This window comes from Rhinoraja longicauda, chromosome 1 (genome assembly GCF_053455715.1).
Source record: "Rhinoraja longicauda isolate Sanriku21f chromosome 1, sRhiLon1.1, whole genome shotgun sequence".
In the NCBI taxonomy this organism is placed as follows: Eukaryota; Metazoa; Chordata; class Chondrichthyes; order Rajiformes; family Arhynchobatidae; genus Rhinoraja; species Rhinoraja longicauda.
The window spans coordinates 4,665,395-4,691,456 of NC_135953.1; the positions used below are offsets into that span (position 1 = coordinate 4,665,395).

Genomic DNA, 26,062 nt, shown 5'->3' on the forward strand with positions numbered 1-26,062 from the left:
ATGAACTCCGTACAGACAGCACCCGAAGTCGGGAGCAAACCCGGGTCTCCGGCGCTGCATTCGCTGTAAGACAGCAACTCTACCGGTGCGCCAACTCTACCTGTTGGCATTAGAAATTTGGGGCTAATATTTACACACAGAAACTAAGATCAGTACAGCACAGAAATAAACCCTAGGGCCATAATGTCTGTCCAACCATGATGCCAATTTAAACTGCACACGTCTGATATGATCTATTGTCCTCAATTCCCTGCTTGGTCATGTGTCTGAATAAATGCCACTTAAATGTTGCTATTGTATCTGTTTCCACCCCTTTCCCTGGCAGCATGTTCCAGCCACCCAACTCTGTGTAAAAAACGCATCTTAGAAATCTCCTTTAAACTTTCCTCTTTTCACCTTATAGCTATGGCCTCTAATATTTCACATTCCCACCTGGGAAAAAGACAACTATCCAGACACAAGGTACTGTTGATGCTGGTTTACAAAGAAATGACACAAAGTGCTGGAGTAACTCAGCAGGTCAGGCAGCATCTCTGGAGAAAATGATTTAGTAACGTTTTTGGACAGAACCTTTCTATGACTATCTACCCTGTCTCTACCTCTCATAATTTTAAATATTCCAATCAGGTCTCCCCTCAGCCTCCCACATTCCAGAGAAAACAATCCAAGTTTTTCCAACCTCTCATTACAATTAACACACTCCAATTTGGACAAGAGCCTGATGAAATGAACTGCAGATGCTTGTTTAAACCGAAGATAGACACAAAATGATGGAGTAACTCAGCGGGACAGGCAGCCTGATGAACCTTTTCTGCTTTCTCTCCAAAGCCTCCTCACCCTTCCTGTAAAGGGAGAACCAGAAGTGGTCACAAGACTCCAAATGTGGTCTAACCAAAGTTGTACTTTGCAACAGCTGTCACACTCAACAGACCGATCGAACGCGAGTAAGCCATATGTCTTCTTCACCACCCTATCTACTGTGTTGCCACATTCTGGGAACACATTGCTCCTAAGGGTTCTGCCAGTTAATGTAAATTTTTCTCTCACATTTGACTTCCCTAAGCATCACCTCACACTTACGGATTAAGCTTCATCTGCCATTTCTCTGCCCACATTTCCATCTGTATCAAAATAAATGTGTAGGGAGGAACTGCAGATGTTAGCTTAAACCACCGCTGAGTACGCCGCCCCAGCATGGTGCCGCAGTGCTCATACCAGCAAGCTAGACACCACCCGCAATGACACCATGCGGATCATCACTGGCTACCTACGCCCTACTCCGACGGATCTCCTGCCGGTGCTCGCAGGTATCTCACCCGCCAAGCTTCACCGAGAGTTCTTCACTCATAGGCTGGTGTGCAAGGCCCCATCGGACGCCAAACATCCTTTGCACCACCTCGCCCAGGATTCACAGCAACTGGGACCTCAACGCCTGTCATCCCGTCGCCCCTTCTCCCGTCACGCAGCGACCCTCTGTGGGTCGGTCGGGGACGAGCTGTCTGTCCGTGGGCGTGGGGAAGAGAGTGGAAGTTTTGTTGCCTCCATCACAGTGAGGGGGTGTTTGGAGTCACTGTGATGGACGTTTGTGTTGGGGCTATGTGTCTTGTGTTCTTTTTTTCTATGACTGCTATGTAGTTTCGTTCGGTACTTCGGTACCGAATGACAAATAAAGCTCTGTTATTAAAATCGAGTTGTTCAGTGTACAGATACGGGATAAAGGGAATAACGTTCAGTTCAAAGCCTAATTTCTTGCTTTAGTTATACTTCCCATCTCCCTTCGTGCAAAAGGTCTCGGTGTGAAAACGCACACCTCCAGATTCAGGAACAGTTTCTTCCAGCTGTTATCATCCTACCAGAACTAGAGGAGCAGTCCTGAACTACTATCTACGTCATTGGTGACCCTCGGACTATCTTTGATCGGACTTTACTGGATTTACTTTGCTCTTAACATTATTCCCTTATCATGTATCTATACACAGTAAATGGCTCGATTGTAATCATGTATTATCTTTCTGGTTAGCATGCAACAAAAGCTTTTCACTCCATGTGACAATAAACTAAACTAAACTGGACTGGTAAAGTCCTGTAAAGTCCGATTAAAGATACTCCAAGGGTCTCCAATGAGGTAGATGAGAGATCAGCACTGCTCTCCAGTTGGTGATAGGACGGTTCAGTTGCTTAATAACAGCTGGGAAGAAACTGTTCCTGAACCTGGAGGGGCAGCACCTGCCAGTTTCACTGTTGGTTCATTTTAATATGCAAATTTTGGGGAACAATGAAACATATAAAACTCTTATGGTTATTTTAGGATGTAACTGGTTGGGGCACGACCTTTACAAAAGTACAAAGTAGATATATTTTTAACCTTTTTAAACAAGGGCAGCACAATGTCACAGCAGTAGAGTTGCTGCCTTCTGGTTTCCTCCCACACTCCAAAGACATACTTCGACATGCCCTAGAATATCAACACACCCTTCCCTAATCTCACCATCTCCATGTTCCTTTGGTGAATTCTGATGAAAATTCAATAATAATTTGAAATTATTATTAGCATTAACAAAGTTTAACTTGTTGGTCAAAACAGCTAACAAGTTAAGGTTTGTGGAAATATCTGATTCTAAGTGAATGTGCATTCCCCTATTTTGAGTACCTCGTGGTGGCACTAGCATTGGGTAATAATAGCGTTAGTGTGCGGGGATCGCAGGTCAGCGCAGACTTGGTGGGCCAAAGGGCCTGTTTCCACGCTATTTCTCTAAACTAAAATTTAGCACTGAAACACATCCCTTAGCAAAAAGGGCAGGTAATATACACTAAATGGAACATTGAAAACTGTAAATGTATATTTATATACAATAAGTTGCTAAAGAAACTAATGTGAACAAGTCTCTCCTTCTAAACTCAAGCTTTCCAGCCCCAGCAAAGTCTTTGTGAATTTGTTATACATCCATTCCAGCTAAAATCACATTCTTTAACAGCATAATCCCATCCAAACACATCTCCAAATTCCTGGACCTAGGAGAAAGCATACTGTCAGCTTGCATCACAGCAACGTTTGGAAACAACTCAAGACAACAAGAAATTGCAGAGAATTGTAGATGTAGCCCAGGCAATCGCCCATGCCAGTCTGCACATCATTGCCTCTATCTACACTTCAAGCTGCTTCGGGAAAGCAGCCAACATAATCAAAGAAATTTCCCATCCTGGTCATTCCTTCATCTCCATGCTCACGTCGGGCAGAAAGTACAGAAGCTTGAAAGCAAACACCACCAGACTCAGGAACAGCTTTTCCCCCTCTATTTTCAGGCTTCTGAACGATCCTTTCATAAGCTAAGGTACTGTCCGATTCACCTCTACCCCATTGCGGACATACGACTTTGTCTCTGGAAATTTTAGCTATAATGCTGAGAACTATATTCTGCACACTGTAACTTATGTTTAGGTTTATTATTGCAAATGGCTCAATTGTAATCATGTATTGTCTTTCCGCTGGCTGGTTAGCACGCCACAAAAGATTTTAACTGTACCTCGGTACACATGACAATAAACTAAACTGAATTGATTGGCAGTCTTTGATAAAGTGGCCCTTGAGGCTGCTAAAGAAGATGAAAGCCCATGGTATTTGAGGAAAGATACTATCATCGATAAAAGATTGGCTGAATGGCAGAAGGCAAAGAGCGGGAATAAAGGGGGCCTATTCTGCATTGCAGCTAGTTGTGTTCCGCAGGGGTCGATGTTGGGTTCACTACTTTTCAGATTGCATATTAATGATTTGGATGATTGATTGATGGCTTTGTGGCAATGATTGATGGCTGTGGCAAAGTTTGCGGATAATGCAAAAATAGGTAACAGGGCACGTAGTGCAGATGAAACAAGGAGTCTGCAGAAGGACTTGGACAGGTTGGGTGAGTGGACAAAGAAGTGGCCGATGGAATACAGTGTGGCAAAGTGTGTGATCATGCAATTTGGTAGGCGTAGACTATTTTCTAAATGAGAATTCAGAAATCGGAGGTGCAACAGAATTTGGGGGTGCTGATGCAGTATTCCCAAAGGATTCATTTGCGAGTTCCTGTATCTTGTATCTTGTGGCCATCACTTCCGAAGAGTCCACCAGGGACTATACTGGAAGTATCATATACCCACTAGGGACAATTTTTAACACTATCCTACACCCACTAGGGACAATTTTTTACATTTACCAAGCCAATTAACCTACAAACCTGTACGTCTTTGGAGTGTGGGAGGAAACCGAAAATCTTGGAGAAAACCCACGCAGATCACGGGAAGAACGTACAAACTCCGTACAGACAGCACTCATAGTCGGGATCGAACCTGGGTCTCCGGCGCTGCATTCGCTGTAAGGCAGCAACTCTACCGCTGTGCCACCGTGACCGTGAATTAGTAGTAAGGAAGGTAAATGCAACGTTAGCATTCATTTTGAGAGGACTAGAAGATAAAAGCGGGAATGTTATCCTGGGGCTTATGAACAATAAACCAATGCCCCCTAGTTTGTGATTATTCTTCCCTGTGAAAAAGACTTTGCGCATTCACTTTTATCCATGTCCTTCATGATATTAAACACCTCTTTAAGATCACCCTTCAGTTTCCTGTGCTCCAAATCATTCAGTTATGCAGCATGGGAACAGGGCCTTTGGCCAATTCATTCATGCTGACCAAGGTTCCTGCCCAAGCTAACCTTTGAGAGACTGGTCATGGCGTACATTTACCCTAGCTTCTCAGTCAGCCTTGATCCTCTCCAATTCATCCACCATTGCCACAGGTCCACAGCAGATGCCATCTCCCTGGCGCTGCGATTCATTGACTAGAGCCCCGCCATCAACACATGACAATGTTGGCTGTTGTGGCCGAGTTGGGCCGAAGGGCCTGTTTCCACACTGTATCACTCTATGACTCTATAACCATTCCAACCAAACTCATGTCCAAACTCCTGCTTCTAGGACTCTGCATATCTTCTACAACTGTATGTGTAGGGAGGAACTGCAGATACCAGTTTAAACCGAAGACAGACACAAAATGCTGGAGTAACTCAGCGGATCAGGCAGCATCTCCAAGTAAAGGAAGAGGTGACGTTTCGGTTCTAGACCTTTCTTCAGACTACAGCTGTGTCCTCAACTTGACCCAGAGACAGGCAACAAAACATCCTCCACGATAATTCTTAACACCAGTACCCAGTAAAGATGCATTCTCAGTCTCCTACTCTAACCCATATGCACTCACACTGTGCGGCCAAATTCGCTCTAAATCCATCTACATGTTGTGTTGGAAGGAACTGCAGATGCTGGTTTAAATCGAAGATAGACGCAAAAAGCTGGAGTAACTCAGCGGGTCAGACAGCATCTCTGGAGGAAAGGAATTGGTGATATTTTGGGTCGAGATCCTTCTTCTATTCCTTTTTCTCCAGAGATGGTGTCAGACCCGCTGAGTTACTCCAGCTTTTAGTGCCTATCTCCCATCTACATGCTTGCAGATGACACCATCTAGTGGACCAATCTCAAACAATACCGAGACGCACTACAGGAAGGAGATAGAGAGCTCAGTAACACGGGGCCATGAAAACAACCTCTCCCTCAACAGCAGCAAGATGAAGGAGCTAGTTATTTTCTGAAAGAGGGGTGGAGTACATGCACCAATCAGCATCAATGGTACTGAAGTGCAGATAGTTGAGAACTGCATGTTCCTAGGTGTAAATATCACCAATAATTTGTCTTAGTTCAACCACATTTAAGCTCGGACCAAGAAAGCACAACAATGCCTTTACTTCCTCAGAAGTCCCAGATACCACCAATATTGCGGAGGAAAACAAAATATCTTCCGTACCAATGCATATTAGGTAGATTTTTCCCTCAAATCTGGCTCTCAAAGAGACACCATGCCAACATAGATCAGGACGCTATGCATGGATTGGAGTGGTCTGCCTCTCTCTACATTCTCCACAACCCAAATGAAAGAAACGCTTACCTTTAGAGAAAATATTAGGACCATATAAGTTAGTTTGGCGATTCCCTTACCAAATGTAACAGGTGAAGACGGGACCTTATGTAAGGCCAGACCTACATTTTTCCATTATGTCTGCTCTTACATTTGTAGTCAATGTGGTTTCTTCAGAATGTGTAAGCAATATAGTCATAGAGCTACATAGCACAGAAACTGTCCCTTCAGCCCATCTTGGCCATGCGATCCAAGTTGGCATACTGGGCTAGTCCTATATACCCGCATTTGGCCCATATCCATCTAAACCCATCCTATCCATATATCTGTCTAAATGGGTTTTTTTAAGTCTTAATTGAAAACATTTCTGCAGCTTCCTCTGGCACCTTACTCCAGATACAGACTACCCTGAGTGAAAACCTTATCCCCAAGATCCCTATTAAATCTCTCACCTGAAGCATAGAAACAATAGACAATAGGTGCAGGAGTAGGCCATTCGGCCCTTCGAGCCAGCACCGGCATTCACTGTAATCATGGCTGATCATCCACAATCAGTACCCCGTTCCTGCCTTCTCCCCATATCCCTTGACTCCACTATCATTAAGAGCTCTATCTAACTCTCTCTTGAAAGCATCCAGGGAATTGGCCTCCACTGCCTTCTGAGGCAGACAGTTCCACAGCTTCATATCCATGGTTCGGGACTCCCCCAACATCGGGAACATAGAAAAATAGGTGCAGGAGTAGGCCATTTGGCCCTTCAAGCCAGCACCGCCATTCAATATGATCAAGGCTGATCATCTAAAATCAGTACCCGGTTCCTGTTTTTTCCACATATCTCTTGATTCCTTTAGCCCTAAGAGCTATATCTAACTCTCTCTTGCATATGCCTCCTAGTTTTGGAATCCTCTAGCATGAGAAAAAAACTGTGAGTGTGAGTGTTCATTTCAATATGCCCCTCATGAGCATGTACACCTCAATAAGGACACTCTCAGCCTCTTACTTCAAAGAAAAAAGTTAGAAGGCAGGAACGGGGTACTGATTGAGAGTGATCAGCCATGATCGCATTGAATGGCGGTGCTGGCTCGAAGGGCTGAATGGCATACTCCTGCACCTATTGTCCAGTGTCTATTGTCTATTATCTATCCAATCTCTCCCTATAACTCAAACCCACAAATCCAGGTAACATCTTGACGAATCTCTTCTGCATCTTTTCCAACTTAATGACATTTTTCATATAACTGGGCAACACAGTACTCCCAGATAGACACAAAATGCTGGAGTAACTCAGCGGGACAGGCAGCATCTCTGGAGAGAAGGAATGGGTGATGTTTCGGGTCAATAGACAATAGAAAATAGGTGCAGGAGTAGGCCATTCGGCCCTTAGAGCCAGCACCGCCATTCAATGTGATCATGGCTCATCATTCTCAATCTGTACCCCGTTCCTGCCTTCTCCCCATACCCCCCTTTGAAGAAGGTCAAGTCCCTTCTTCAGACTGAGAATCAGGGGAGAGGGAAACGAGAGATTATGGAAAAGGTGTGAAAATCACAAATCAAAGCAGTCGATGATCAGGGAAATATAGAATGGTTCATTGTTGGCTATGGGGAAGGTGACCACGTGGTATACCAACAGTAAAATTAATCAGGGGGACAGTGAAACTAGTCGGAGAACTAGGGTGGGGGAGGGACAGAGAAAGAGAGAAAGCAAGGGTTGCTTGAAGTTCTTTCCTACACTACTCCATGTGGTCTCACCAATGACTTGGTGATGTCTGACAAATGCTCAACACCAAATGACGTTACTACTACCGTCCCAGTAACCTACTGTATCCACAGAGGTGGCAATTACTTTTAATAATCAATTTTGTTCTTTAAGAATGCCTGAGGTTTTAAACATAGAAACATAGAATAGCAACATAGAAAATAGGTGTATGAGTAGGCCATTTGGCCCTTCGAGCCAGCACCGCCATTCAATATGACCATGGCTGATCGTCCAAAACCAGTACACCGTTCCTGCTTTCTCCCCATATCCCTTGATTCCGTTAGCCCTAAGAGTGAGATCTATCTCTTGAAAACATCCAGTGAATTGGCCTCCACTGCCTTCTGTGGCAGAGAATTCCACAGATTCACAACTCTCTGGGTGAAAAAGTTTTTCCTCATCTCAGTCCTAAATGGCCTAACCCTCATTCTTAAAATGTTACCCCTAGTTCTGGACTTCCCCCACATCGGGAACATTTTTCCTGCATCTAGCCTGTCCAACCCCTTAAGAAATGCTGAATCTGAGAATATCCCTCCTCGAGGAGGAAATACTGCCAAAGCTTTTTACTCTTTTATTTTGGGAAGATGTTCTTTATCCAGGTTGATAATCTTGTATAACTAGGTCACTAATTTAAAGGAAGATAAATACCTGTCTGTGCAGTTGTTCAGGATGATGTTGTTCTCTACGTTGCACTTGCTTTGGTTGCTGACGATAGGGAGCTTTAACTAAAGTTCCTCTGAGATGCTTATACAGATGACTCTTCAGGCTCAATGGGTTATATGTCGATTCTACATCAAGCCCATCCAATATCGCCTTTAAAAGTATAAAAGAAAACCTTTCAAGCCTCTGTTTTATTAACTCATGGAGAACCAGCTTCGAAGAATATTTGGCTTCGTGTAATGATACCCTACTCCATTGGAAAAGAGTCAAGAGTGTTTATTGTCATATGTCCCGAAACAGAACAATGAAATTCTTACTTGCAGCAACACTACAGATATGTAAAGGAAGGAACTGCAGATGCTGGTTTGAACTGAAGATAGGCACAAAATGCTGGAGTAACTCAGCGGGTCAAACGGTATCTATGGAGAAAAGGAATAGGTGACGTTTCGGGTCAAGAAGGGCCTGAAGAAGGATTTTGACTCGAAACATCACCTATTCCTTTTCTCCCGAGATGCTGTATGACCCGCTGAGTTACTCCAGATATGTAAACATCGTACAAACATGTAGTATGAATGAAGAGGGAGATCGGCAGGGTGTTAACTTCCAGATGTGGACAGATTGTGTAAATTTAATTGTTTAACTTTTGACTTTTACCAGGATCTTCCTATTTGCATAGTTCACATGATATAGACCCTTTGGGCCGGAGGTTCATCTGTTCATCTATGTGCTTGTTGGATAGTGGATACACTGCTGCCGAAGAATAGTTACATTTAATATTGTTATGATTGTTTTCTATTCGGGATTTGTTATATCTTAAAGTGATTAGTAGAGCAGAATCAACACAGACCTGATAGAAGTATCTACAATTATGAAAGGCATAGATAGGGTAGACAATCAGAACCTTTCTAATTGTCAAAGGACAGGAGAGGGTAGCTTTAAGGTCAGAGCGGAAAGTTTAAAGGAGATGTGTGGAGCAAGTTTTTTTTATACAGAAGGTGGTGGGTGCTTGGAACGTGATGCTGAGGGTGGAGGCAGATATGATTGTGGCATTTTAAGAGGCTTTTAGACAGGTACAGTAAATGGAGAGATATGTACAATGTGCAGGCAGGGGAGATTAGCTTAACTTGGCATCATGTTGGGCATACACATTGTAGGATAAAGGGACTGTTCACTCACTGTACTGTATTATGTCCTACGCTATGACCTTGTTGAGTGGCAGAATAGGCTGAGGTCCCAATTGCTCACCGGTGACCCTATTTCCTCTGTTATGAGAAAAGGAGGGATTGCAGCACTGCTGAATGAAGAGATATGGAGTGTTCACCATTGCCGGGTGTTCACCATCCCCCCTGACCTCCCCCTTTCAGACACCGAACGGTCGGTCCTCAGCAGAGGCCTTACCTTTGTTCCCCTCCGCCCCCACATCAACGAGTTCCGTGTCCGCCATGAAGTGGAGCTCTTCTTCCGCCGCCTCCGCCTCCGAGCCTTTTTCCATGGCAAGGAGTCCCGACCCACCACTGTTGACCCCTTCTCCCGTCTCCAACGGACCCCCTCCACTTTTACCCCCCAGTATGGCCTACTACCCCCACTAGAACTTTTTATTTCAAACTGCCGGCGTGACATCGGCCGCCTCAAATTTTCCACTCCCCTGACTAACTCCAACCTCTCCCCTCCTGAACGTGCAGCCCTCAACTCACTCCGCAACAACCCGGACTTGATAATTAAACCCGCTGACAAGGGAGGGGCTGTGGTAGTCTGGCGTGCTGACCTCTACCGCACCGAGGCCAGACGACAACTATCAGACACCTCTTCCTACCTATCCCTGGACCATGACCCCACCGATAAACACCAGACCTTCATCACCAGCACCATCACCGACCTCACCAACTCCGGCGAACTACCCCTCAGTGCCTCCAATCTCATAGTTCCCCAGCCCCGCACGGCCCGATTCTACCTCCTACCCAAAATCCACAAACACAATTGTCCCGGCAGACCCATTGTCTCTGCCTGCTCATGCCCCACCGAACTTATCTCTACCTACCTCGACTCCATCCTATCCCCCCTGGTCAAATCCCTCCCCACCTACGTCCAAGACACCTCACACGCTCTCCATCTCCTGGATAACTTCCGGTTCCCAGGCCCCCACTCCCTCATTTTCACCATGGATGTCCAGTCACTCTACACTTCCATCCCCCACAAGAATGGTCTCGAAGCCCTCCGTTTCTTCCTCGACCGTAGAACCAGCCAATCCCCATCGACCAACACTCTCCTCCGCCTAGCAGAGCTGGTTCTTACCCTCAACAACTTCTCCTTTGACTCCTCCCACTTCCTCCAAACCAGAGGCGTGGCTATGGGCACTCGCATGGGCCCTAGCTACGCCTGCCTCTTTGTTGGGTACGTCGAACAATCCCTGTTCCAGACGTACACTGGCCCCATCCCCGAACTCTACCTCCGCTACATCGACGACTGCATTGGTGCTACCTCTTACACCCATGCAGAACTCACTGACTTTATACACTTCACCTCCAATTTCCATCCTGCCCTTAAATATACCTGGACTATCTCTGACATCTCCCTCCCGTTTCTGGACCTCACCATCTCCATCACAGGAGAAAAACTAGTGACGGACATTTATTACAAGCCCACCGACTCGCACAGCTATCTGGACTACACTTCTTCCCACCCGGTCCCCTGCAAAAAGTCTATCCCCTACTCCCAATTCCTCCGTCTACGCCGCATCTGCGCCCGGGATGAGGTGTTCCACACTAGGGCTTCCGAGATGTCCTCGTTTTTCAGAAAACGGGGCTTCCCCTCCTCCATTATAGATGAGGCTCTCACTAGGGTCTCTTCTACATCCCGCAGCTCCGCTCTTGCTCCCCATCCCCACACTCGCAACAAGGACAGGATCCCCCTCGTTCTCACCTTCCACCCCACCAGCCAGCGGATCCAACATATTATCCACCAACATTTCCGTCACCTACAACAGGACCCCACCACTGGCCATATCTTCCCATCCCCTCCCCTCTCTGCGTTCCGCAGAGACCGTTCCCTCCGCAACTCCCTGGTCCACTCGTCCCTTCCTACCCAAACCACCCTAACCCCGGGCACTTTCCCTTGCAACCGCACGAGATGCAACACCTGTCCCTTTACCTCCCCCCTCAACTCCATCAAAGGACCCAAACATTCTTTCCAGGTGAGACAGAGGTTCACCTGCACCTCCTCCAACCTCATCTATTGCATCCGCTGCTCTAGATGTCAACTTATCTATATCGGCGAAACCAAGCGCAGGCTCGGCGATCGCTTCGCTGAACACCTGCGCTCGGTCCGCATTAACGCAACTGATCTCCCGGTGGCCCAGCACTTTAACTCCCCCTCCCATTCCCAGTCTGACCTCTCTGTCATGGGCCTCCTCCAGTGCCATAGTGAGGCCCGCCGGAAATTGGAGGAGCAGCACCTCATATTTCGCCTGGGCAGTTTGCGGCCCGGTGGTATGAACGTCGACTTCTCCAACTTCAGATAGCTCCTCTGTCCCTCCCTTCCCCTCCTCCTTCCCAGATCTCCCTCTATCTTCCTGTCTCCACCTATATCCTTCCTTTGTCCCACCCCCGACATCAGTCTGAAGAAGGGTCTCGACCCGAAACGTCACCCATTCCTTCTCTCCCGAGATGCTGCCTGACCTGCTGAGTTACTCCAGCATTTTGTGAATAAATCGATTTGTACCAGCATCTGCAGTTATTTTCTTATAGATATGGAGACCAGCTCTACAAGGAGAGCAGTGGTGCGGCAGACCGTGGGAATGGTTGCTGGAGAGCAGAACTGGCGTTTTAGTTACAATAGACAATAGAGAATAGACAATAGGTGCAGGAGGAGGCCATTCGGCCCTTCGAGCCAGCACCGCCATTCAATGTGATCATGGCTGATCATTCTCAATCAGTACCCCGTTCCTGCCTTCTCCCCATACCCCCTGACTCCGCTATCCTTAAGAGCTCTATCCAGCTCTCTCTTGAATGCATTCAGAGAATTGGCCTCCACTGCCTTCTGAGGCAGAAAATTCCACAGATTCACAACTCTCTGACTGAAAAAGTTTTTCCTCATCTCAGTTCTAAATACAGAATACAGAATACAGAGCTTTATTTGTCATTCGGTACCGAGGTACCGAACGAAATTACATTGCAGTCACACACAAAAAAAAAAGAACACAAGACACATGACCCCAACACAAACATCCATCACAGTGACTCCAAACACCCCCTCACTGTGATGGAGGCAACAAAACTTCCACTCTCTTCCCCACGCCCACGGACAGACAGCTCGTCCCCGACCGACCCGCACAGTCCCCGCGGCCGAGCCGCACCGGGCGCTGAAAAGTCCCGCGGCCGAGCCGGGCGATTGAAGGCCCCGCGGCCGAGCCATACCCGGTGCTGAAAATTCCCGTGACCGAGCCGGGCGATGGAAGGCCCCGCGGCCTTACCGTGCGCTGCTAAGTCCCGCGGCCGAGCCGCACCGGGCGATGTTAGGTCCCGCGGCCGAGCCGCGCCGGGCGATGTTAGGTCCCGCAGCCGAGCCGCACCAGCGATGTAAAGTCCCGTGGCCGAGCCGCACCGGGCGATGTTAGGTCCCGCGGCCGAGCCGCACCAGCGATGTAAAGTCCCGCGGCCGAGCTGCGCTGGGTGATGGAAGGCCCCGCGGGCGAGCCGCACCTGGCGCTGAACCGTCCCGCGGCCGCGCGGGGCGATGTTAGGCCCCGCGGCCGAGCCGCTCCAGCGGTGTAAAGTCCAGCGGCTGAGCCGCACCGGGCGATGGAAGGCCCCGCGGCCGAGCCGCACCCCACGCCGTGAGGAAGAGACCTAAAAAGGAAAGGTTTCCCCCTCCACCCCCCCACCCCACACATACACAGCCAAAAAACTAAAACAAAAACCATCCCAACACCGACACACAACAAAAAAAAGGAAAAAAGACGAACAGACTGCCAGCGAGCCGCAGCCGTTAGGCGCCGCCACACGTGACATGGCCTCCCCTTTATTCTTAAACTGTGGCCCCTTGTTCTGGACTCCCCCAACATTGGGAACATGTTTCCTGCCTCTAACGTGTCCAACCCCTTAATAATCTTATACGTTTCGATAAGATCTCCTCTCATCCTTCTAAATTTCAGTGTATACAAGCCTAGTCGCTCCAGTCTTTCAACATATGATAGTCCCGCCATTCCGGGAATTAATCTAGTAAACCTACACTGCACGCCCTCAATAGCAAGAATATCCTTCCTCAAATTTGGAGACCAAAACTGCACACAGTACTCCAGGTGCGGTCTCACTAGGGCCCTGTACAGCTGCAGAAGGACCTCTTTGCTCCTATACTCAACTCCTCTTGTTATGAAGGCCAACATTCCATTGGCTTTCTTCACTGCATCATTCTCGGATGGTCCGGAGGTCTCTCAGGTGAGTGCTGAAGGATTATGGCCTAGTCAAGTCAAGTCAAGTTTATTTGTCACATACACATACAAGATGTGCAGTGAAATGAAAGGTCACCCACAGTCCAGCAATAGAGTAATAAAAATAAACAATTTCACACATAATCACAACCAACACAAAAAAAAAGAAACATCCATCACAGTGAGTCTGTGATGGAAGGCCAGAATGTCTTTTCACTTCCCCTGCTGTCTTCTCCCACGGTCAGGCTGTTGAACTATGTCACACAAGATGATATAGTTTAGTTTAGAGATAAAGTGCGGAAACAGGCCATTTCGCCCACCTGGTCCGCACCAACTGGCGATCCCCGCACATAAACTATCCTATACCCACCCACCAGGGACAATTTTTACATTTACCAAGCCAATTAACCTACATACCTGTACGTCTTTGGAGTGTGGGATATAGCCTAAGTTTCCCTGAAATTCTCCAAAGAGAATGTTGCATTGTGATCACATACCTCCCATATATATATATTACTTTGTGACCATAAGGTTTGTCATTCAAAATTCCAAAATAGTCTGATTGTATTTGTAATTTCCTCTGGGTTGATTATCAATTGCATGGTGTTGAACTAAACAATGCTGTGTGATCTAATTACAATGCAATGTTAAGTCAATTAGATCTGGTCAACCTCTGTACTGACCTTGCGACCATTAAAGATTTGAGTGCATTGCTGGAAAGATTTTGCCATCAGAACTGGCTTTTAAGTCTGATTTATCAACTGCATACTTAATAAATCTGTAGCATTGAATATTCAACATTGTGAAACCTATTAAATGGATGAGTAAATTGCAAGTATTAACACAAATAATTATCTTGCATCTAAATATCTAAGTCAGTTGTAGCAATTATGTTTTCTCTGGAAGTGACAGAAGCTGTGGTCACTGAAAGTAAGCGTGCAGGAAGAAAGCTAATGGCATGTTGGCCTTCATAATGAAAGGATTTGAGAAAAGGAGCAAAGAGGTCCTTCTGAAGTTGTACAGGGCCCTGGTGAGGCAACACTGGAGTACTCTGCGTAGTTTTGGTCTCCTAATTTGAGGAAGGACATTCTTGCTATTGAGGGAGTGCAGCGGAAGGTTAATTCCCGGGATGGCGGGACTGTCACATGATGAAAGAATGGAACGACTGGACTTGTATCATACAAGCCCAGTTGTTCCATTCTTTCATCATATGACAGTCCCGCATACAAGTTGTATGCACTGGAATTTAGAAGGATTAGAGGGGATCTTATAGAAACAAATAAAATCTTAAGGGATTGGGCACGCTAAATGCAGGAAACATGTTCCCGATGTTGTGGGAGTCCAGAACCAGGGGCCACAGTTTAAGAATAAGGGGTAGGCCATTTAGAACTGAGATGAGGAAAACCTTTTCAGCCAGAGAGTTGTGAATCTGTGGAATTCTCTGCCTCAGAAGGCAGTGGAGGCCGACTCACTGGATGCATTCAGAAGAGAGTTAGATAGCGCTTTCAGGGCTAGCAGAATCAAGGGATATGGGGAGAAGGCAGGAAAGGGGTACTGATTGTGGATGATCAGCCATGATCACATTGAATGGCGGTGCTGGCTCGAAGGGCTGAATGGCCTACTCCTGCCCCTATTTTCTATATATCTATGTGACTGATAGGTATATAAAGTGACGAGAGGCATAGATAGGATTGTCAGTCTCCCCCCAAGGTGGAAATGTCAAAGACTAAAAGGCGCAGCCTTCAGTTCAGTTTAGTTTAGTTTAGAGATACAGCATGGAAACAGACCCTATGGCCCACCGAGATCACTTGTTCACATTAGTTCTGTTTTCTCATGTTCTCATCTACTTATTGCACACTAGGGGAACTTTACAGAGGCCAGTGGGTGGAAACGGGAGCACCCGGAGGAAACCCGCACGGTCACAGGGAGAACGTGCAAACTCTAACAGAATAACACCCAAGGTCAGGATTGAACCTGGGCCTCTGGCGCTGTGAGGTAGCAGTTCTACCAGCTATGCCACTGTGCCGCACAAGTGGGAAAGTTTAAAGTTGATGTGTAGAGCACGTTTTTAACACAAAGAGTGGTGGATGGCTGTAATGCGTTGGCAGCGATGTGGTGGAGACAAATATGATAGTGGCTTTAAGGAGGCTTTTAGATAGGCAAGTGGATACGCAGGGAATGGAGGGATATGGATCACGTACAGAGAAGGTTAGTTTAATTTGGCATCATGTTTGGCATGGACTTTGTGGCACAAAGGCCCTGTTCCTGTGGTCTCATGTTCTATGTTCTATAGTTAAGTTTAGTTTAGAGATACAGCGTGGAAACAGGCCGTTCGGTCCACTGGGTCCGCGCCGACCACGATCCCCACACACTAACAATCTCCTACACACACTAGGGACAATTGTTTTAACATTTTACCAAGCCAATTGACCTACAAACCTCTACATCTTTGGAGTGTGGGAAGAAACTAAAGAAAACCCATGCACGTCATAGGGAGAACGTACAAACTCGGTACAGACAGCAGCCTTGGTTGGGGTCGAACCTGGATCTCCAGCGCTGTATTCACTATAAGGTAGCAACTCTACCGCTACGCCACCGTGACACCCTTATTTAGGGGTAAATGATTGCACACCTTTACTGTCTCTGCTTCCCAAGAATTTACAAATGACCACTAGATTGGGTAGACGCACAGATCTCTTTCCCAGAGTAGGGCAATTGAGAACCAGAGGACATAGGTTAAAGGTGAGGGGGGAAAGATTTAATAGGAACCCGAGGGATAACTTTTTCACACCAAATGGTGGTGGATGGATGAAATAAGGTGCCGAAGAAGGTAGTTGAGGCAGGTACTATCACAACTTTTCTGAAATATTTAGACAGATACATGGATAGGATGGGTTTAGAGGGATATGGGCCAAATACAGGCAGGTGGGGCTAGTGATTTCGTAAGTTCAGAAGTGATAGGAGCAGAATTAGGCCATTTAACCCATCAAGTCTACTCCTCCATTCAATTGTGGCTGATGGACCTTTCCCTCCTAACCCAATTTTCCTGCCTTCTCCCCATAATCCCTGACACCCGTATTAATCGAGAATCTATCTATCTTTGCCTTAAAAATATCCATTGACTTGGCCTCCACAGCCTTCTGTGATAATGACTTCCACAGATTCACCACAAAGTGTAGTTGGGACATATTGGTTGATGAGGGCACGTTGGGCCGGAGGGACTGTTTCCACACTGTATGACTCTACGACCAGAGCAGTGACTTACCTCTATTTTACTTAGGGCTGTTTCGGGTGGATCGTCAAATCTGAAAGGATGGTCACAGGGTAAAAGGAGCTCCTGCACCGCCACAGGCTTCACCAAGAGGGTCAGAGTGGTCGACGGCAGTACCACGTAATAGCAGTCAACATGAACAGACCAGGTAGTTCCCATAACCTGAGGTTCAGAACGAGCGAGAAGTATCCAGTCTCTTTTCTGAAATGTGAAATAAGAAAGAAAATCCATTCTTTTTTTTTTTCAGAGTGTACGTTCTCCCCATGACCTGCATGGGTTTTCTCCGGGATCTTCGGTTTCCTCCCACACTCCAAAGACGTACAGGTTTGTAGGTTAATTGGCTGGGCAAATGTAAAAATTGTCCCTAGTGGGTGTAGGATAGTGTTAATGTGCGAGGATCGCTGAGTGGCGCGGACCCAGTGGGCCGAAGGGCCTGTTTCTGCGCTGTATCTCTAAATCTAAAAAATCTAAATCATAGCATCTTCCTCACAGTTGACACCGCCACCCAGCTTTGTATCATCTGCAAATTTGCTAATGGTACTTTTAATCCCTTCATCCAAGTCATTAATGTATATTGTAAATAGCTGCGGTCCCAGCACCGAGCCTTGCGGTACCCCACTAGTCACTGCCTGCCATTCTGAAAGGGACCCATTTATCCCCACTCTTTGCTTTCTGTCTGCCAACCAATTTTCTATCCATGTCAGTACCCCACCCCCAATACCATGTGCTCTAATTATGCCCACTAATCTCCTATTCCGTGGAGCGCAGAAAGTTTGATATTGCTGATTGTACGGGTTTATCATCGTATAAGTATTAGAAATACAGAACAGCAGGTGCTGGTAAATACACAAAGGACACAAAGTGCTGGAGTAACCCAACGGGTCAGGCAGCATCTCTGGAGAACATGGATTGGTGACATTTCAGGTCGAGACCATTCTTTAGACTCTTGGTCTGGGACTGGGACTGGAATCAAGGCGAGTTGACAGCCCTGGCCTGCTGGCAGAAGCGAGGATCGGCGGAGTCGATGGTCGGGGCCATCGGCTGACCGGAGTGTAGATGTGGTTTGGAGGAGGCGGCGGCAGGCGTGGCCTGGAAGCGGCCGAGGAAGCTGTGTGGGCCGGAGGTGGTGGCATTAGGTCAGGCCTGGCAGCGGTGTGAGCTGGGGGTGGCGTGGATTGCTGGGCAGTAAGCGCATATGATGAGCGTTTGACAGCACTGGGCCTGTACTCGCTGGAGTTTAGAAGGATGAGGGGGGCCCTCATTGAAACTTACAGAATAGTGAAAGGCTTAGAAAGTGTGGATGTGGAAAGTGTGGCTATCGGTAGTCCAGTAGTCTGTCCGCTTTAACCAATATACGTTATAATTATTCACAATTCACAATCTTACTTTATTAACCAAGTTTGTTTTGCAACATATGAGGAATTTCATTTGCCAAATAGTCATAACAAGGTCCATCAAAATGAGTGTTTTCTAGACCAAGTGGACCCGTTGGCCCCAAACCTCTCGTGCATTGGTGTAGCATCCTCTCTTCCCCTCCCTCCTCCCTCCCTTCCCCTCCCCCCCACTCCATCCCCCTCAACCTCCCCTTATCCTCCCTCCTCCCCTCCCTCCCTCCCCTCCACCCCCTCCCTCCCTCCCTAGGAGATAGATTTAAACTTTAAAATGTGAATAACTTTAAATATATAACACCGATTTCAATGAAACTTCTTCCATTAGCACCAAAGGGACGTCGGTGAGTAAGGTGGGCCTAAAATTGTCACGCTATCGTGCACCGTTTTGGCTGTAGTTCAGGAACAAACAAACAAACGAGAGTTTTAGTATATAGATATTTAGAATGTCTATTTAGAATGAGAAATCTGGTAGCAAAAAATAGGTCGATCTCATGGGAAATAATGATTCTTCTGATTTTCTATGAGAATTATTACAACAGTATTTTCATACACACACACACAAAACCTTAGCTTTTCAAAATCTCTGCAGTAAATGGATTATGTCACATGATGTCCTCAGTACACTGTGGATATTATATAAATCCCTCTAGTGGCAAAACCAGCTTCTGCTGCATTTCGTTTTACTTCATTATTAGGAATTAGGTCAAATTTGCATAATAATGGACCTTGTAGTCATTCTACTCCACATGATTCTCTACCCATTCAATCTATCTTGACTCTCATATATTCATGTTCATAAGTGATAGGAGCAGAATTAGTCCATTCGACCCATCAAGTCTACTCCGCCATTCAATCATGGCTGATCAACACTAGGTTAATTCCCGGAATTGTGGGATTGTCGTATGTTGAAAGGTTGGAGCAATTAGGCTTGTATACACTGGAATTTAGAAGGATGAGGGGGGATCTTATTGAAGCATATAAGATAATTAGGGGATTGGACACATTAGAGGCAGGAAACGTGGGGGAGTCCAGAACAAGAGGCCACAGTTTAAGAATAAGGGGTAGGCCATTTAGAACGGAGATGAGGAAGAACTTTTTCAGTCAGAGAGTGGTGTGGAATTCTCTGCCTCAGAAGGCAGTGGAGGCCAGTTCGTTGGATGCTTTCAAGAGAGAGCTGGATAGAGCTCTTAAGGATAGCGGAGTGAGGGGGTATGGGGAGAAGGCAGGAACGGGGTACTGATTGAGAGTGATCAGCCATGATCGCATTGAATGGCGGTGCTGGCTCGGAGGGCTGAATGGCCTACTCCTGCACCTATTGTCTATTGTTTATCTATCTTTCCCTCTCAACCCCATTCTCCTGCCTTCTCCCCATGACTCCTGACACCCGTACTAATCAAGAATCTATCAATCTCTGCCTTCAAAAATATCCATTGATAGCCTCCACAGCCTTCTGTGGTAATGAATTCCACTGATTCTCCACTCTCTGACAAGAAATTCCTCCTCATCTCCTCCCTAAAGGAATGTCCTTTTATTCTGAAGTTATGGCCTTCTGATCTGTTGAAAGTAGTCAAAGTTTAGATTATGCAATCTATGCAAGTATTGCACTGATTTATTATCTGATGTATGTTGTAATATTCACTGCATTGAGCAGGCACTTCAATACACAATCTCTCATATCATCTCATCCCTTGTGTAGGCATTACAATCAACACAAAATTAATCTTTAATGTGTGGAGATATAGCTTCTATTAGTTGCAATTTGTAGCAACTGTGATACTTTTAGAAACATAGAAAAATAGGTGCAGGATTAGGCCATAAGGCCTTTCGAGCCAAAATCAGTGCCCAGTTCCTGCTTTCTCCCCATATCCCTTGATTCCCTTAGCCCTAAGAGCAAATCCAACTCTCTCTTGAATATATCCAGTGAATTGGATATCCATGGACTATCCCAAAGTGGAACATCCTTCCCGACACCACTAGATGTGCACCAACCTTGTCACTCTTCAAGTCACAACTCGACAACTTGGACATCGATCATCTCCCCAAACTTGCCCACATAAAAATCTAAATAACCTTCTTGTAACCAGTACCCACACGAGTGAAACCTGCACGAGATAGACCAACTGTTGGCGGTTGTGCAGCAGAAAACAGAAACAGAAATTGGCCTCCACTGCCTTCTGCGGCAGAGAATTCCACAGATTCACAACTCTCTGGGTGATAAAGTTTCTCCTCATCTCAATCCTATATGGCCTACCCCTTATTCTTAAACAGTGGCCCCTGGTTCAGGACTCCCAAACATCGGGAATATTTTTCCTATATCTAGCCTGTCCAATCCATTAATAATTTTATATGTTTCTATAAGATATCCTCTCGTCCTTCTAAATTCCAGTGACTATAAACCCAGTGAATATAAATCCAGTCGATCCATTATTCCTACCTTCAAGGTGTGACACAAAGCATGAAAGATTTGGTGGTTTGATTCCAATTCATCCCAGTCTAGCTTCCAGCAGTTTGTGGGTCTGATGATAAGTGGGAGCCCATACAATACGGATTCACAGACACCATCTGACTTCAGAGCTCTGCAAGGTAAGAATTTTTATCAAAGATCTAGCCCTCAATCAAGATTAATCAATTAATTAATCTAAAAGAGATTTTATATTCGTTATCACAGCACTATCTACGGGACTTACTATGAAAATATTTCAAGGAATCTAAATAATTTGAAAGAATTGTGAAATACCTTGGGGAATTATATATGTATTTTCCTTGCTTGATAATGGACCTGCGCCTCACCATCATTGTGCATATAATAATAAACTCAACTCGACTTTCTTCACAATCATCTGCAATCTTCTTTATCAAGCTGTACCTTATAAACTAAACTCAATCTCGGATCTAAATTATTGACATCTATACACTAAAACTCTCATTTGTTTGTTTGTTTGTTCCTGAACTACAGCCAAAACGGCACACGATAGCGCGACAATTTTAGGCCCACCTTACTCACCGTCGTCCCTTTGGTGCTAATGGAAGAAGTTTCATTGAAATTATTCACATTTTAATGTTTAAATCTATCTCCGAGGAAGGGGGGGAGGGGAGGAGGGGGGATAAGTGGTTGAGGGGGATGGAGTGGGGGGAGAGGGGAAGAGGGGAGGGAGGGGGAGGTGGAGGGAGGGGAGGAGGGGAGGGGGGTGGGGGTGTTGAGGGAGGGGGGAAGGAGGGAGGTGGGGGAGAGGGGAGGGGGGAATGTGGGAGAGGTTTGGGCCCAACGGGTCCACTTGATCTAGATTACTACAAAAAGCAGAACAGGGATACTGAGTTTATTTAATACATTACCGTGGCCTTTTAATTACAAAAGCACCTCCAAATAAGCTCTGAACTACATAGACGGGGGCATTGGTTTAATCTTTTTGTTTGTATATATATACATATTCACACACTGAACCTGTTTTTCTAGTTTGTTATATTGTTTAGAGAGTACTATGTTTACATATTCTGTTGTGCAGCTGCAAGTAAGAATTTCATTGTTCTGTCTGGGACATATGACAGTAAAACACTCTTGACTTGAATCTCTTGAGCCATTATCCTTTCCTAGGTGCAACTAACCCAATTATGAGTCCAATTTGTCATTCTCCCTTGGATCCCACAGGATTTATTCATCGCCTCAAAGGCCTTCTCAAAATTCATATAGATTATTTCAAAAGCACTCGCCTCATCAGCCTTCCAAGTACCTCATCAAAGGGCTCTAACAAGAGAAAAGATGGAGCCTGGCCATAGAGTAAAGGAAACAGCTTGAAGAGCACCACCTCATCATGAGAGGAATAGATCCGGTAAAAGCACAGAGTCTCTTGCCTAGGGGAATCGAGGACCAGAGGACGCCAGTTCTTGGGAAAGGGGAAAAGATTTAATAGGAATCCAAGGGGTAGCTTTTTCTCACAAAGGGTGGTGGGGGGATGGAACAAGCTGCCAGAGGAGGTAGTTGAGGCTGGACTATCCCAACATTTAAGAAACATAGAAAACATAGAAAATAGGTGCAGGAGGAGGCCATTTGGCCCTTCGAGCCAGCACTACCATTCATTGTGATCATGGCTGATCGTCCACAATCAGTAACCCGTGCCTGCCTTCTCCCCATATCCCTTGATTCCACTAGCCCCTAGAGCTCTATCTAACTCTGTCTTAAATCCATCCAATGATTTGGCTTCCACTGCCCTCTGTGGCAGATAATTCCACAAATTCACAACTCTCTGGGTGAAAAAGTTTTTTTTCACCTCAGTTATAAATGCCCCCCCCTTTATTCTAGGACTGTAGCCCCTGGTTCTGGACTCGCCCAACAGTGGGAACATTTTTCCTGCATCTAGCTTGTCCAGTCCTTTTATAATTTTATATGTTTCTATAAGATCCCCTCTCATCCTTCTAAACTCCAGTGAATTCAAGCCTAGTTAGACAGGTACATGGATAGGACAGGTTTGGAGGGATATGGACCAAGCGCGGGCAGGTGGGACTAGCGTAGCTGGGACATTGTTGGCCAGTGTGGGCAAGTTGGGCTGAAGGGCCTGTTTCCACATTGTATCACTCTATGACTCTCTCTCTCTGAGGTAGTGTTTAGTCTTTCGCATAACATCAAAAAACATCAGCGTACCTTATAACTTGGAGTTTGTACTGGAGGGCTCCTGAATTTGCTGCTTTGTTAACCTTTTGGATGTCTTTGAGACTCTCGGTTCTCTCAGTGTAGTCAATAGATCCAGGAAGGAGGGCAGGACTGATGATTCGCTCCTGAACATCACATTTCAGGCAAGCTGTATTTGAGAGAAGGGCATATTAGAAGACCATACATTAACATTAGATCTTTCCTAAATCAAACTGAAGAGTCTCAACCCAAAACGTTGTCTATCCATTTTAGCTGTGAGCATGTCAAATTTGTTGAGAGTCGGTATAATCCTTGTCTGTCCATTCCCTCTGTAGAGATCGTACCGACTCCCGACATGCTAGCAGCTAAAATCCAAAACAAACATCTAAAAAACAAGACAATGCACGATCTGAGATTGTGCATCCAAGATTAATAAATGATTTTAATATCAACAACACGGAACAGAATTATCGACACTGAAGCCACAAGAGACTGCCGTTACTGGAATTGTGAGCAAAAAGCAGACAGCTGGAGGAAGTCAGTGGGAGAGGGGCATCTGTGGAAGGAAATGGACAAACAAAAAAAGGTTTCCAACACAAAACATCTATCCATTTTGCTTCACCTGCCTGACCCACTGAGTTCCTCCTGCCTTCCATTTTTAATCCACATTGATAGTGGTTACAGATCATTACTAGACCCTATGTGACACGTAGTCACAAGACCAATAACCATCCTAATAAAGGGTCTTCGACTTTGTTTATAATTTTTGGGTGCCTAATTTAACATAGCTCCATATTAACCCAATTTTTAAGTTCTGTGAAAAAAATAGCACCTCATATCCACTTGGGTAGCTGACAAACTATCAGTATGAACACTGAATTCTCCAATTTCAAGTATTTCACCCCCCCCCCACGATGCACACACATTTCACCCACCATTTCCTGCCATCCCTACTTTTAGGACGGCACAGTGGCGCAGCTAGTAGGGCTAGGGACCTGTGTTTGATCATACCCTTGGGATGTCTCTGTATGTCGCCCAAGTGCCAAAGGTATGCCGGTTTATAAGTTACTCGGCCTCTGTAAATTGTCCCTAGTGTGTAGGGAGTGATTAAGAAAGTGGGATAATATAGAACCAGTGTGAGCAGGTGATCAATGATCACCATGGACTATGGTGGGGTAAAGGGCGTGTTTCCATGCTGTATCTCTAACTAAACATCCCAGTAACCCTAGTATAAGAAAATAACTGCAGATGCCGGTACAAATCGAAGGTATTTATTCACAAAATGCTGGAGTAACTCAGCAGGTCAGGCAGCATCTCAGGAGAGAAGGAATGGGTGACGTTTCGGGTCGAGACCCTTCTTCAGTCTGAAGAAGGGTCTCGACCCGAAACGTCACCCATTCCTTCTCTCCTGAGATGCTGTAATGATCTGTAAACAGTATCAACGTGGATTCAGTCTGAAGAAGGGTCTCGACCCGAAACGTCACCCATTCCTTCTCTCCTGAGATGCTGCCTGACCTGCTAAGTTACTCCAGCATTTTGTGAATAAATCCCAGTAACCCTGGTCCTTTCCCTTCTGGTGATGCTGCCTGACCCACTAAATTCCTTCAGCACTGTTTGTTTGCATGATAAAAGCCTCTTGGTTAAGACAGATTAGGCGATAATTAGCATTAGCAGGCCATTTTAAAGATACATGGTGAGAAGGAGCCATAATTGTGATAATGGGAAACAATAACAATTTATCTGAAGAATTCAATGTTCTTTCTGGAGGGGTGCAAAGCACCTCGTTAGAATATATTGAATGCTGGGTCTCTTTACGTAGGGGGGGGAGCCCCCCTCCCCCCCTACGTAAAGAGACCCAGCATTCAATATATGGAGACCAACAGGTCATAATGGAGACACAATGAACTTCAGATGCTGGAACGTTAAGTAAAACCAAAGTGCTGGCGTTAACTCAATGGGTTTTGTGTCCGAACCTATCTATTCCCTCTACAAATACTGCCTGACCCACTGAGAAACTCAAATACTTTGTGTTTCACTTGGGTCAGAATGGAAGGTGATCAATGCATTTGTGCTGCATTCACTTGTGATGTTTTGGTCTGAATCTTTCTTCAGGCTGTTGTGGGGGAGAGAGACCTGAAAGAGCTACAGCACTTTGTATCTTTTTTTTGATTGCATATCCTCGCATTCTGCCTCGTGTAAAGATGGCATTTCTTTTTCCCAGTTTCAATCTTTTCATTTCCTCGCCTTTGCATTTCACGGGGACCACTTACCTTGCAATTTCCTGGATCCCTCTTCCTACTCACTACTCCTATCCCATGGCAACTTTCCATGCAACTGGAGGACATGCCGCAAAAGGACACAAAGTGCTGGAGTAACTCAGCAGGTCAGGAGGCATCTCTGGAGAACATTGACGTTTCGTGTTGAGACCCTTCTTCAGACTGCCACACCTGCCCATTCTCCTCTTCCCTTGCCACCATCTATGGACCAGGACTGTCTTTTTAGGTGAAGCTGCCATTCTCTTGCACTTCTTCCAATCTAATGCATTGTATTCAGTGTTCATAATGTGGTCTCCTCTACATTGGAGAAACCAAGCACAGATTGGGGGATTGCTTTGCAAAACACTTGTGCTCAGTCCATAAGAGTGATCAGCTTACTGTTGCATGCCACTTTTATCCCATTCCCATTCTGACCTGACCGCAGCCTCTTGCGACAGTGAGGCCCAGCATAAATTGGAAGAGACAGCCAAAGCTGGAATCTTGAGCAAAACACATAGTGCTGAAGGAACTTGGCAGGTCAGGCAACATCTGGGTAGGGAATGGACAGATGCCGTTTCGATCGGGACTCTTCTTCCTGATCCGAAACATTGTCTGTCCATTTCTTTCCCAGACGCTGCCTGACCTGCTGAGTTCCTCCAACACCTTGTAAACTGAAAGAACAGTTTGAAGAAGCGTCCTGACTTGAAATATCACCCATCCTTTTCTTCCAGAGATGC

The 26,062-nt window shown here is 45.9% G+C and overlaps 1 protein-coding gene across 1 annotated transcript in view; it reads right to left on the reverse strand.

Annotated features, from left to right (window-relative positions):
* Positions 1-3,204: 3,204 nt before the first annotated feature.
* The window catches only part of m1ap (meiosis 1 associated protein), a 40,394-nt gene continuing 17,536 nt past the window's right edge, over positions 3,205-26,062 (reverse strand). Inside the window, exons 5-10 of the mRNA XM_078408353.1 lie at positions 23,415-23,435; positions 23,083-23,239; positions 20,881-21,022; positions 17,050-17,256; positions 8,348-8,512; positions 3,205-3,249 (exon numbers count right to left, since the gene is read on the reverse strand). Of these exons, the coding sequence (XP_078264479.1) occupies positions 3,205-3,249; positions 8,348-8,512; positions 17,050-17,256; positions 20,881-21,022; positions 23,083-23,239; positions 23,415-23,435 (737 nt within the window). The remainder of the gene's footprint in view (positions 3,250-8,347; positions 8,513-17,049; positions 17,257-20,880; positions 21,023-23,082; positions 23,240-23,414; positions 23,436-26,062) is intronic.